Source organism: Mauremys mutica, chromosome 2, assembly GCF_020497125.1.
Source record: "Mauremys mutica isolate MM-2020 ecotype Southern chromosome 2, ASM2049712v1, whole genome shotgun sequence".
Lineage (NCBI taxonomy): Eukaryota > Metazoa > Chordata > Testudines > Geoemydidae > Mauremys > Mauremys mutica.
The window spans coordinates 257,325,516-257,339,388 of NC_059073.1; the positions used below are offsets into that span (position 1 = coordinate 257,325,516).

At 42.0% G+C, this 13,873-nt stretch overlaps 1 protein-coding gene across 1 annotated transcript in view; it reads left to right on the plus strand.

The window, feature by feature from the left end:
• Positions 1–378: 378 nt before the first annotated feature.
• Positions 379–13,873, plus strand: part of MALRD1 (MAM and LDL receptor class A domain containing 1) — a 420,915-nt gene continuing 407,420 nt past the window's right edge. The window contains exons 1-4 of the mRNA XM_045007156.1: positions 379–541; positions 9,508–9,648; positions 13,324–13,418; positions 13,499–13,660. Of these exons, the coding sequence (XP_044863091.1) occupies positions 379–541; positions 9,508–9,648; positions 13,324–13,418; positions 13,499–13,660 (561 nt within the window). The remainder of the gene's footprint in view (positions 542–9,507; positions 9,649–13,323; positions 13,419–13,498; positions 13,661–13,873) is intronic.

Here is a 13,873-nt window from a genome sequence, read left to right on the forward strand (position 1 = left end):
TCTGATTATACTATGTGTGCCTATGTTGTTTACTTATCTGACATTTTTGCCAGTCATCGGGCAATAATACCAATCAATGAGTTAATGATATACACTTGGCTTGCATAGTAATTCAACAAAACAAGCCTGCTAGTCATAAAAGAAGTGATGCAATTTAGTTACATATTTTCCAAGGAAACACTGATATATGGCTCAAATGTAACTTCCTCTCACAGACCATATTTCGTTAGAGTATCAAACTCCTAACACGTGCAACTCTAGAAAATAAAGTTTTAAAGCAACATGTGTAAGCATGGCTTTTTATGGACACTTCTTGGCCAGAACTAGATTGCTGCAATAGTTCTCTTCAAAGTGGAAGCCTGGATGGTAGCATATCCAATGAACAAAGTCAGCTTCTGTTGTTTTTGGTGTCCTCTCACTCTTCTACTTGTTCAGTCATCCACAGGACATGACTTCCGATGTGCCAATGGATCCTCGGTTCCACCAAAGGAAGCGTGCAATTTCAACAACCAGCGCCAAGACAGCAGTGATGAAAAACGTTGTAAGTAGCTCTCGGTGGGCTTCATCAGAAGTTAAGCAAAGTTTTTTGTAGTACAGTTAGATAGCTTTACTTATAAAATAACTAGCAGTGAACAGAAGAGCACAGAATTTCATTTTGGATGAAACTTCATGCAATTGTAGTTCATCTATTTTTTTTCTTTTACTCAAATGTTTCCTGCTTAAATTTCAATTTATATCCAAATCTGTATATCTTTAATGGATTTTTCTTATTCAAGGTACGTCACTAGATGAAACTTCCACCCAACCCTGCTTTCCTTTAATTCATAACTGCTTATTATAGTCAAAATGTATTAAATGTTAGCTAGATACAAACTTTCTCCCTGGAATTCAGGTCTGCTCTAAAAATAATTTTGTGAAAGAATTTTGGTAAAAATCTTTGTTGCAGGTCCATGACAGTTCAGTAATAAATGTTTCAGTTTTGTTTCGGTACAGGAATAGTGATCAAAGTAACACAGCAAGAGCTCACACAAAGTACTAAGTGAGCAAACAAATACAAAAAAAGTTATGAATTTATAGCTTTGGCTTAATAACTTGAGATGTCATCAATTTTTCTGAATGTGGCTGTGGTCAAGTAGCCCTAAAACAGCTATCCAGACAATCTGAGTCCACTCAAGCTGGCTGCACTTACCTAGCTGAACTGAATTTACAGCTGACATTTACCTTTGCTATAACATTAAGCTACATTGCAACGTACACATAACAATGCCCAGCACAAGAGTCCTGTTCCCTGAGAACCCTATTCCTGGAGCACAAGAAGGAGTTTGGATTTCCTGAATTTTGTGATTTTTAACTTAAAAACTTAAATGTCTCTGGTAGAACCTGGAGACTACCTTGTGGCAGTAGCTCCAGAAAACAGATGTTCACGTTAGCAGGTTACAGGCTTAGAAATGTGTATCCTGCAGACATAACCCACTTCTATCTTCCTGCTCAACCAAACCAAAGGTTAAGCATTCTGTATGCAGTATCATGTTACAGTAGACAGGATTATGAATTACCAGGCAGAAAATTAAGTGCACTGAACCCCCTCACAAATGCAGTGCTAAGCATGTATCTTGGCAAGTTTCAACATAATAGCAGTTTGAACACAAGGGATGTTTGTATGTTATGTCCAGCTATACCTGAAAAGCTCAGTTTGAGTATGTAGTATATATGGTCCCTGGCTGTTGTTTCCTCTACAGAAGAATATTTCCTCCAGGCAGATAGGTCACTGAAATACACTCTCTGCTACATTGGCAGAATGTACAAGAAAACATGCCTTTTTGTTAATTTCTATGGCAGTTCTTTACACACTCTTGTTCAGCCCCATTCATAATTGTGCTACAGGAGAATCATTCATGTGAAAGCAGGAGAGGGAATAAGAGACCCCAAAAGACTCTTCTATAAAAATTATATCACCGGAGGCAGGAAACAGATCTAAAAGGGAAACAGACTTGAATTTAAATTAGAGATGGGAGCACCACAAAATTGGAAATCTGGATTTCAAACAGAGTTTGGGAGCATCTGAATATGAGGAGTTAGGTCAGATTTGTCTACATGGAGAAGCTATCACAAATTAAATTAGTTTTTGAATTTAAAGTGCAATACTTATTCCTCACTAGCTGTCAGTGCTGACACTCTTATTCCACACCAAAAGTGCCTTTGTGTGGATTAAGCTAAACTGCATAAAGGGACTTTAACATGGAATAAGTGTGTCCACGTGGACAAAAGAGCTATTCTGGACTGTTCCCTGTGTAGACAAGCCCCATGTGTTAATCATAAAATTCAGATGCAGATCTGGATTCTGATTTTGAATTATAGCCCTATCATTGCCCACTGACCATCAGGGCTGTTCAGATTCACTGTTTTTTGTGTGAGCTAATCTTTTGCTTTAGGCCCCAGAACTGCACTCTGATGTGAATGGATGGACCCCTGTGCCCACGGAGAGCTCCACTGATTTAATTTGGTCTCTATATGGGAATAAGGGTTTTATCTGCATGAATCAGATTGTAGGACTGGAACCTCAAATATTATACTTTTATCACCAGTTTGGTCTCATCTTTTCTCTTTCACATCTGAGCTGTTTGTGCCTGAGAGAGAGTGTGGGGGATAAATTGTATATATATTGTATTTAGAATCATCTTTAAGCTGTGAGTTTCTATTGCAAAATATTCACTGGGGGAAAATGATAAAACTGCTCTTTTAAAATAATATTGCATTCCCAAAATAGCACTCTTGAAAATAATATATATATTAGTATATAAGTATGTGTGTTGGCTAAACATTTAACTCTCCAAAAGCACTCAAGGAGCCATTAAAAATATACACATTATTTTCACTGGAAGTGTCTTTCTTTGTTGAGACAGTATCTTCTTATTAAAAATTCTTTAACAGTGTGATGCAGTGTCTCATGTTTCTAGAAAGATTATCAAAATTAAATAGACACAGTTGAACTTGAACTGTAGTTTGTTTCTCTGGGATTTAGACAGATTTGTTTAACTTCGGGATGGCTTTAAAGACTTTGTTTTGTGCAAAACAAACACTGAGAAAAATGTGTCTAGAACAACCCACACATTTCATCCTCCTCCCCTCTGCTCCCCAAGCAGTAACTTTATCTGCATAAATTTATCTTCCAGCAAATTACATTGGACAACTTTCAAGTTAGATGTTCTGTGAAAATAAATAGAACTGATCTTTTAAAAAAAAATCATGAGTGATCAGGAGTTTTAATTTAAAACAAAAGAACTGTGCTTCTTATTCTAACTTGTTGACATTTTAATTTGGTTTTTCAGCTATGGGAAATCTCCTGAGATAAGATTGAGTGTGATTCAGTTTATTTCATATAATACAACTATGCTCCAGCAGTGTTTGTGATAATGAACTATTGACATGCTTTTCAGCAACTGAAAGATATAGCACATTACCAAAGATGAAAACAGCAGCAAAAAAATAGCTGCTGGCTCAGCTAATCTATACATTAATCTACACCACAAATGCCTAAACCAGTGCTGTCTGGTGCCTCTTTTGCACCTCATAACTAATCATTGTGTTGCGTTGATGTGGACACAGAAAGAGAGACATACACCGTAGTATGGTTGAATGCAGAGGCTGCAACTGTGTTTAAAACTATTACCCAATGGTGGTTAGCCCCTCCCTTCTCCCCCCCCCCCCAAAAAAAAAAATTACCCAGCAGGGCTGTTCCATTGTGGACCAAAACTGGCAGCACTGGCCTGGCTTCTACAACCCTGAGGGTGGGTATGAAAGCCTCTCCGGGACTCTGATTGAAGCCAGCCATGATCCACTCCCTTCCTCCATGCTGGAGGTAGAAGAGACAAGATGAGGGGAACCACATGCTACATGAGATGTAGGAGATACCCTCTCACTGTGCAGTGTCATGCTGGAGACCAATGCCCAAGCAGCCCATTGCATTAAAGAGACTTCAGATCAGACTTTTATTGCATCAGCCACACTGGAACTCATCGCAGGAGACAACAGCAATCAGCTTGGGTATCTCTTGCCCCCCACCCTTGCATCAGGCATCTAGAGAGGAATCCACTCATTGCTTGAGGTGCTCCAAGAAAATATCCTACTCTGTGTTGGATAGATATACTCCATCCTCTCTCAACAGTTTTGGGGGGCTGTTAAATTTAATTCCCTTATGGGAAATCACTATACCCCCTTGTCACTTTTATATACTTACCAGTTTCTCAATTCACTTCTTTCTTGGCCTGGTCAATCTTGGCAGGTCTGGCGACTCCTCACCAAACTTGTCTTGGTGTGAGCAGATCAAGACTATTTGAGGGGAAAGAGATGAAATGTGGCTGAAATCCCTCTTTATTCTAATGATCAAACTAGGCCCTTTTGCTGTGCCTAAGTAATTCTCCCCTAAGTGAATAATGATCACCGGCTGGGAATGGAAACAGCCTGCCATAGAGTGGATGAGGGGCACTAGCTGATCCCACAACCTTCTCTGATACCTCAGGCAAGCAACCAACATGGGAACGTAATCTAGATATGAGCCAGATTTTTGCCAGATGCCTCTTTATATGCCCAATAATTTTTTTATTAAAGCTAATGTTTAAAATTATATAATACCTAGGATAAGAAAAGTGTCTGTACAGTGGTATATCTCCAATTATTACCTATCTCCTAGAACTGGAAGGGACCTTGAAAGGTCATGGAGTCCAGCCCCCTGCTTTCACTAGCAGGACCAATTTTTGCCCCAGATCCCTAAGTGGCCCCCTCAAGGATTGAACTCACAACCCTGGGTTTAGCAGGCCAGTGCTCAAACCACTGAGCTATCCCTCCCCCTAAAATAAAATATAATAGAATCATAGACTATTAGGGTTGGAAGGGACCTCAGGAGGTCATCTAGTCCAACCCCCTGCTCAAAGCAGGACTAATCCCCAGACAGATTTTTTTTACCCCAGTTCCCCAAATGGCCCCCTCAAGGATTGAACTCTCAACCCTGGGTTTAGCAGGCCAGAGCTCAAACCACTGAACTATCTGTCCCCCTATCTGGGTATAGTGCTTAAATTATCCAAAAGTACAAAGGTTGGTTGAAAAGTCATACAATACATAGAGGACATAATCATCAATAACCCTATTAAGATTAATAAATTTAATGATACAATTTAGATATTAGCATCCAAATATTTGGGTACATGAACAGTTATGCAGAGAGTTGGTTATGGAAAGCAAATATATCAATAAGTGAAGATGGACAAACAATGGATCTGAAGCCAAAGGGATGACTGCTTTTAATACCTTCATGGGGCAAGTAACCTTTTCACCACTCTCATTCAGCACAATTTTGGTACCATGACAAATCTGATCTGCTTTTAACTGACAATATCAAGATGACTTTTCCTTGATCCCATTGCAAGTTTCCTGTGGCAACACTTGGTTAGACTCATTGCTCTTTGAGCCAGAAACTATTTCCTCCAAGCTGAAAGCCCTCAAAAAGACCACCAGGAAGACTGCTGTAAATGGTACTGCTTTACTGACACTATTGCAAACTTGGGGAATTTAAGGACTAAATCTCTTTTTATCTGAATAATGATTGGTTTTCTGCAGTCTGCCTATGGTCCCCTTGAACATGGCCAACTTTCTAGTAATCTGCAAACTACACACTCAGTGCAAAAATTGGGGAATCCTTTTACCCCTTTACTCTTGACCTGCAATTGTAGATGAAGCCAGGCCTCAATGAACTAACTACCACAAACTGAATTACTTGCAGTTCTGGGATGGGCCATATGTGAGGTAGGCCTGGCACAGCTTGAAATCCATAAACTCTGAAAATCTTGCTTTGTAAATTTGGAATGTCCGTGTGGCAGTGGAGTGTCATGCTAGCCGGCATGCAATCTGTAATCAAGGTTGCACATGGTATGAGGCATCACTATTGTGTCCTTTCAGCCTGTGTTGCTAATTCCCCAAATCTGAACGTGAGACAGAGCATCGATCAGGCCATTATTAACACCAAGGACAGGTCAGGCTAGATGATCATAATGGTCCTTTCTGGTCTTGGAATTTATGTTTTCACTCTGGAAATGAACTCACTTATCCTGGAATCTGTTACCCAAATAAAGATGGACCCTAAGATAGAGGAAAACCCCCAGAAATCTGATGTCTTTGGTGATTCCCTGGATGATCCAGCCACCTCTGAGCACACCATTTCCCTTGGACGTTGTGACAGGGTATGCAAACCCTGCACTGGTTAGGTGAGGGTTAATGAACTGCTGGAAGCTCAAGCAGCCCTGCCTCACCACACCTACAAGATATGGCAGGGCTGGGGGAAGCTCAGCTGACTTAGCTGCAGCCCTGAGTGGACCACACACTTTCACATCCTCAGCTCCTGGAGGATACTATGGCTGAGAATAGGGATTGTTCACACAACCACAACCAATCTGAAGGGAAGGGTTGGCCAGACTCTGAACAATTACTCTGGTACTATTGTTAGTGGTTCATCTTTGGCCATTGAGGTAGACTACAGCCTGTGAGAGGCCCCTTGAAGGAAGGGAAGCCTGGTAAGGGTGCTTGTCAGTTTGTTGGTTTTCTTTTTTCCTTTTTGTGGGCCTCTGATATCCCAGAAGGGGTAGGCTTCCACAGGACTCAGCCAGAGGGCTGAGTCTCCCACAGATGTATCATTCTGACTCTGAGGACTGCAGGTTGGGGGAGTACAGGGCCCCATCACACCCCAAGGGGGTATTATAGGAGACAAACATCATGACAGAGGTACACTTGGAAGCCCATGCCACCATCAGTGTCTAAGTGGACCTGCAAGTCCACATCCAGCGATCACTCTGCATGCCAAAATGATACCCCATTGTATCCCAAAACTTTAGGTCCCCTCTCATTTCCTTGGTCAGCCAAATATAGTGATGAGGCCTGGTAATACCAATTGTGGCTGCAGCTAGTGTATATTAAAATTACTTCCAGGAGCCATAACCCTGCATGCAAAATTTAGATGGCCAGTGATAACCTGCAGCTGTCAGAGGCATGCTTTCTTGGTTGCCAGAATGATGGATAATAATTCTCACAATTCTGCCAATTTTTCAAAGGGGTGATGAGAAATACTCGCTGCAGTATCCAATTCCAAATGGGTATCAGGACCTTTCATGTTTTATCTTGTTAATGGGGCTCCCAGACAGTGTCTGTTTTCTGTTCCTCCTACAAAAAGAAAATCACCAAGATAATGGGTGACTTCTCTAAGTCCGGATTCCCTGACCAGTGCTGATTCTCATGCAGAACTAAGCTTTTCAAGGGCTATGCAGGAGGCGGAGCATCCCATTGGTATAATTTTGTTCAAGTAAAATTGCCCCTTGAATTGAAACCCTAACAAACTAAGTCAGAAAGGTGTACAGGCAGCAGTCTGAAGTCCGACTTTACCATTTTTTTGCTATCAGAATTCCTTCTTCACACATCCTTATGTTCAGTGCAGGATTGAAGGAGGGACAGCAAACCATGCAGACAGCAGGATCAATAGCAATTGGGAATCCTGTTGGTGCTGAAGCAGGGAGGGGTGGAGAACAGGACTGTCCCCTTCTAACCTGGGGTGGGCTCCCCTACTGTGCCAGAGACAGCCCCAGCCACTCCAGCAGTGGGTACGAGGCCATGAGATCCCGGCAGTAACATCTCACCAATGGCCCCTGTGTTCCAAATTGTCCATAAGGAGGGAATACCATCCATAATTCCCAGAGGCATTACCACCAAATGGGGATCCCCCACTGCAGAGGGGCTAGAAGTGCCTCCACCTCCCTCCTCCCCCGTAGTCTCCCCAGCTGAAGCAGAGTGTAAGGCAGCCTCAGAAGCCCCCACCAAAGCAGGGGGTTCAGCAGTCTGTTTCTCCCTGGGGCTCGGGTTCCTCCTGTCAGTGGCTGCTCTTGTTCCCCTCTCTGCATCCTCTGGAGCGTCTGGTCCCAATTCACAGTGACTAGGCCCTGAAGCTAGAAGTGCTTTGGTAGCTGTAATACGAGTTAGAGCTCCAGGGCTAGCCTTGGCAGCCACTATCCTCAACACTTCTGAGAGGGCACTGCTGGGGCTGTTCAGAGGAACTGGCTTGCTCTCAGGTTCCCCTAAGCTGCCAGGTACATATCTTCTGCTCTGGCAGTGACCCCAGAGTTGCTGCTCCGCTTCACTCATTATGCAGCTAATCACCAAACCCCACCAGTACCCCACTGCACAATGGCAGCAGTGCTGAATGGGGCATGCTCCAGTGTCTGAAAGAAGTATACAATGTCTCTCCTGTTCCCCATGCTGGGCGGGAGGAAGGGGGAAAAGAGAAAGAAACAGCCCCTTCCTCCTGAACACACGGTGAAGGAGAATAGGAGGAGGAAGCAGGGGGGACTGCATGGAGCACTGTCCTACTTGATCCCGGTTGAGATCTTCCCCCCACCCCATCTCTGGTGCTCATGGCCCCATCAGACTGGCACCCCAACTAGCGGAGTGAGCATTAGTCTAATTTAGTGCCCATTCATGGAAGGTGCTGAGTGCCTTATCCAACCATTGATGAGATGACACCCCCTGAGTAAGCATTCAGTAACTTTCAGGATTAGGCCCTTGGAGATTTCTGGGACTGGGTTCATACTTTCGTAATAAATGTTATAACCATGCTGCTAAAAATCCAGGGTTCAATACAGTGCCATGAAAGACAGCGGAGATAAAAATATTTGTGTTAAATGGTTATTTCCTAGTGTTTAATCTTCATTACTGCATGAGAGAGCCCAGTGCTGACATGAATAATAGTGTGTATTGAAGCATTTGAAGTAAATGGTAACTTGATGATGTTGGCAGTATCTCTTAAGAAAAATGTTTATGCATTCAAAGTATTTTGCTAGCCTCCACAGTTTCCTGTACATTTGTAGAGATGGTGAAAATGCATATATATGGGACTTCATATGTGGTGGGAAAAGGGTCTGTACTGTATCTGCAGTAGTAAAACAGGACATGAGATCATCCAGGAGATAGACATTGACTTTTTTTGCAACCATCATCCTCCCCTCCCTGTTATTCCCACTGCGTTGTTTATTGCTATTACTCATTGTGTCTGGTCTACAATTTAGGAAGTCTTTTTAGTCATTTAGGCTATTTCTGGGTGCTTTATAAGTAATAACTAAGACTAAGATTTTGTCATGGTTATTTTTAGTAAAAGTCATGGCCAGGTCATGGGCAATAAATGAGCTTTTACTAAAAATAATCGTACAAGCTGTGGGGCAAAAGCACACTCTCCTGGCTGCAGCCCCTGCCCCTGCTTCAGCCACTGACAGGTGCAGCCGAAGAATTCAGAGGTCTGGTAAAGTCATGGAATCAGTGACTGCCATGACCTCCGTGACTAAATCATAGCCTTAGTACTAACTAACAATTTATAATTTCATTTGTATCTATTTCTCTGGATATGGTTGCATTATATATTTGCTCAATGAGTCAAACCTCTACCGCATACAGTTTCTGAAAATAGGCCTCTTTGATTAGGTTCTTCCTATGAAACATGTGACTTTGAAACTGACCTGTGCAATATGATGCATGATGAGGACTTACAGACTGGATGGACTAGGAGAAATGGCCTGACCAACATGGGATCTCCACATTCTGACCACAATGGGAATAAAACTGGTAAGGGTCCCCTATATTTTAAAAATGGAATAACCATGTCTTTATGAACTCCCACCTGTTTTATTTCACCAACTTAAAATACTCATGTTCTGTTGGATGAATTGCACTGAACAACAGGCTTGCAATTATGTTGTGTGAGGTAGAATCTTTTGTGTCCAGAGATGTTTAGTTGTCTGTTTATAATCACATTGTTTCTGAAATATTAGGTCTATTGTGGGCAAAAGCATATGCCTGTTTGGCCCTTCCAAATGAGCAATTAGTTATATAATTAGTCACTTGGTGTGCAAGAAACACAATTGCATGAATTTTCTGAAAGTGTGGGCCTGTTCTTCAGATATTCATATTATTATTCTGGGTACTGGCATTTTTTTATCTATATCCTGATCAACCTGTGGTCCACAGACCCCTGATCCACAGAACTCCATGAATCTAGCTCCACCTGCTGCACTTGATACACCAGCACCTTTGGGGTATCAAGGATGGATCAAAAGCAAGGTCACTGCCCTGCACCAGCCAGTAGAGCTGGCTCTGCATTGGGCGAAGCAAATATTGTCACCTTTCAGTGGAGCTTGTGATTCTGAAAATATTGTATTTGTGATGAGGCCAATTACTTTGGGAGCACCAATAGGATGATGCACCTCCACGCTGTCTCCAATAAGGCTAGTGCCTGTATAGTTTCAGATGGGACCCTATTAAACTACCATTTTAGCAAAGGTTGCACTGGAGCACAAACACAGAGCATCCTCTTGAGATATATATATTTTAAGCCAGAGCCATAACAAGGAATATTTGCGCCCAAGGCAAGGGCCGGCTCCAGGCTTTTCGGCAGCAATTCGGCAGGGGGTCCCTGAGTCCCTGTTGGAGGGAAGGACCTGCCGCCGAATTGCTGCCGCCACTTCATTCATTCTTTGGCAGCAATTCGGCGGCGGGTCCCCGAGTCCCTCTTGAAGAATGAATGAAGCGGCGGGGGCAATTCGGCGGCAGGTCCTTCCCTACGACAGGGACTCAGGGACCTGCCGCCGAAGAAGCGGCAGTGGTAGAGCTGCCGCCAAAGTGCTGCCGATCGCAGTAGAGCTACGCCCCTCCGCTTTGCGCGCCCGAGGCAAGTGCCTCACTCACCTTGCCCTTGTTACAGCACTGTTTTAAGCATATTCCTGAGCACCATTTCCTTAATGATCTTGAACTGTATCAATAAATCTAAGCTGTGCAGTCTACAGGCAATTTCCCTCATTCGTGAAATAGGAAATCCATTCAATAATCATGACTTAAAATTTTTGATTAATTATCTTTTTCTGAGTTAATCTTGGCTGTCCCCTGGAATTTTATACTTATTAATCAAGTAATCAATCTGTTTATATGAGAGCTGTTTTGGAAGCCTATTTTGAAAATCAATTGGGATATTAAGAGATGTGCTGTATCAATGTATGAAGTCAGCAAAAGCTCAGTGCACAGTAACTATAAGCAAGATATGGATCATTCTAAAATAAATTATAATCTGTTCATATCAAAATATGTAGCCTAAAAGACCTGCAAAATTAATGGTATGAAAGGAAAAAGAAGAAAATATAGTTTTTTTATTGTTTTAAAATTGTTTTTAATTAAACCGATAAGAACATAGTGATTACTAGAGTCTCGGGCTTCAAAAGAGTCAGCCTTACTTTCTCTACTTACTTCGCTTTAAAAGAGCAAAACTGAAACCTATGGAAGACGATGGCAAATATATATATTTATATATATAGTGGTTTCCACAAAATCTGCATTCTGTGTCCTTAAGCTAACATCCCACATTTTAAAAAGTGACCCATTTTATTACTGAGGTTGGAAGCGGTTTTTTGGAACACAGTTAAGGAAACAGTTATTTGAGAGTTATACAAGTGCTGGGTGAACCTCACTTCAGGCTTGCTCCAAAGCCCATTGAAATGAATGGAAGGACTCCCATTGGTTGTAGGTTCTGTTACTAGAGGCCTGGTTACCCTTCCTATTAAGGTTACCTGACACTTCCCATTATAAGACCCTGTTTTCAGTTGCTTATAACTTTGCCAAACTATAACTGTTTGGGTTGAATCTTATCATGCTGGGCATCTGCCTCAGGTTAAACATTTATGGAAAATTTTAACCAAACGGACTCAGTTATTTCTGAGAACAAGGCTAGGGGAAAATAGATTGTTTTGCTCATGTTAAAAAAATTCTGGTGCTTTTTCTTTGAGTTGCTTAACTCCCCCACACTTTGGAGCAGGGTCTTCAAACTTGGCAGGGGGATGGCCTTTGTACCAAGGATATACTTTTTGACATTCCCATGAAAATCTGCCCAAATTTGGCCAAGTTTCTGAGCTATTGAAAAATCATAGTTTGCACATGCTCAGTGTGATCTTGCTAGAGCTTTATAGCTAAATTGCCCAAAGATTCCATCTGCAGTGGGCACGCACCTGTCAGCCTGGGACTGAGCAGAACTCTCTGTAAAGTTGCAGCTCTGTGCTGCTGCAGGCTGGGCCAGGCAGGGGAACAGAGCAAGAAGATGATGATGTCTCCTGTGCTGCCAATGGATGCTCCCTATTGGGCTCAGAAAGTATGGCAGAGGAAGCTACTTGATTCAAATGCAAAGGGGACAAGAGCCTGATTGGAAAGGGGGGTAGAGGGGATGACATGGCCACTAACGGGAGGCTGTTGGTAAGGAGGAGAGGGAAAATGGGTACTGGGGTTGGGGGAACATTAGGACTGGGGATTGGGGGGATACTGGGAGTTAGGGAGGGGAGACTAGGACTGGCCAGGTAAGGAGGCTAATCTGGGAATCAGTGGGGTGGGAGAAAGGAGATGTGGGGGAGGGGAGACAGATCTAATGAAAAGCCAGGATGTGGGGAAAATGCTGGGGCTGATTGGGTAAAGAGATGGGAACAAGGAGCTGGGGGAGGGAGGGAAGGGAGGGGAGACACTGACATTAGATGAGAAGCCTCTGAACAGAAAGTGGAACTAGGAACCAGTGGGGATGAGGGATGTGAGGAGGAATGGGGGTTGGGTGACTGGAGACAAGGGGAGGGGAGAGAAGTCGCATGATTACAAACCTAGAAAATTGTGCACAAAAATAAACCACATTAAAAGAATATTATTATGGTTGTAAAATAAGTCATGCACTCAAAAGTTAGGAAATGTTGGAATTAAGGTTATCTGTGCAACCTTAATTTGGCCCTGTTGTGCATATGCCTGATACAGTCTTTAATTACAACTATTTTTTACACAGAACTCCTGCCTCATTCTATGGACAGGATGGATTGTGCTCAAAAGGGTGTGGTAAAAATAAATTCATTAATGTTTATGAAGCACTCAGATACACATCATAGAAAAGCCCATGAGGGAGTTATTAATTCTGTCTTCAGAGCAGGGTTTGCATAGTGTACAGTCAATAAGGCTTGGGTCCTCACATTGAACTGTGAGTAGAGTACAAAATATTGAATATCTGCTTATTCTTTTAACATAGTTTGTAATGTATACCACAAAAATATCCTGGAAAAAGTCCTCTTATAGATAAATCTCCTCAATGTAATTATTTATCTGTTATTTCCATTCAGTTACCTTTTCTAATTACCAAATAATGTAATTTTTCTGGTATGTTCTATAGATTTGTTAGAATACCACTGGTTCTTAAACCTTCTATTTTATTCTTGTTCTTTTTTTAAATAGCCTATTTCCTCTTATTGTCCTCTGAAGTGGCCTCATCTCCTGCAACTTTAAGGAGCAGAGTTTTCTTCCCTACTGATAGCAAACACATTTGCCAGGTATTTGGACTGCACCTTCCTTTCATTATAATCTTGTCATTGTGATTTGCTGGAATAATCAGAACTTGTCTTTGTCCTAGATTGCATTTTACTATTGGATTGGTCAAATGAGGGGAATATTGATGGTGGGACTCCAAACACATTCTGATGGTGCTTTTGAAAACATCTGGCAAGAAACAGGAGGGCTACAAAACCAATGGAGAACAAATGTGATCACAATCAATAGCACTGAAAAATTTGAGGTTTGTAAATTGCTACAATGTATATTTATAATGGGGAGATTAGCATATGGTGTGAAGAGAAATATAAAAATTATCTTAGGTCTGGAAAATAATGTGAATCAAAGAAGGGATAGATGCACATTTTAGCTATTCAAGACCAGTATCATTTATTATTGCTTGAGTTCATCTTGTGGTGACGTGGAAGCTAAAAACTGAAACCCACTTCAAATGTGC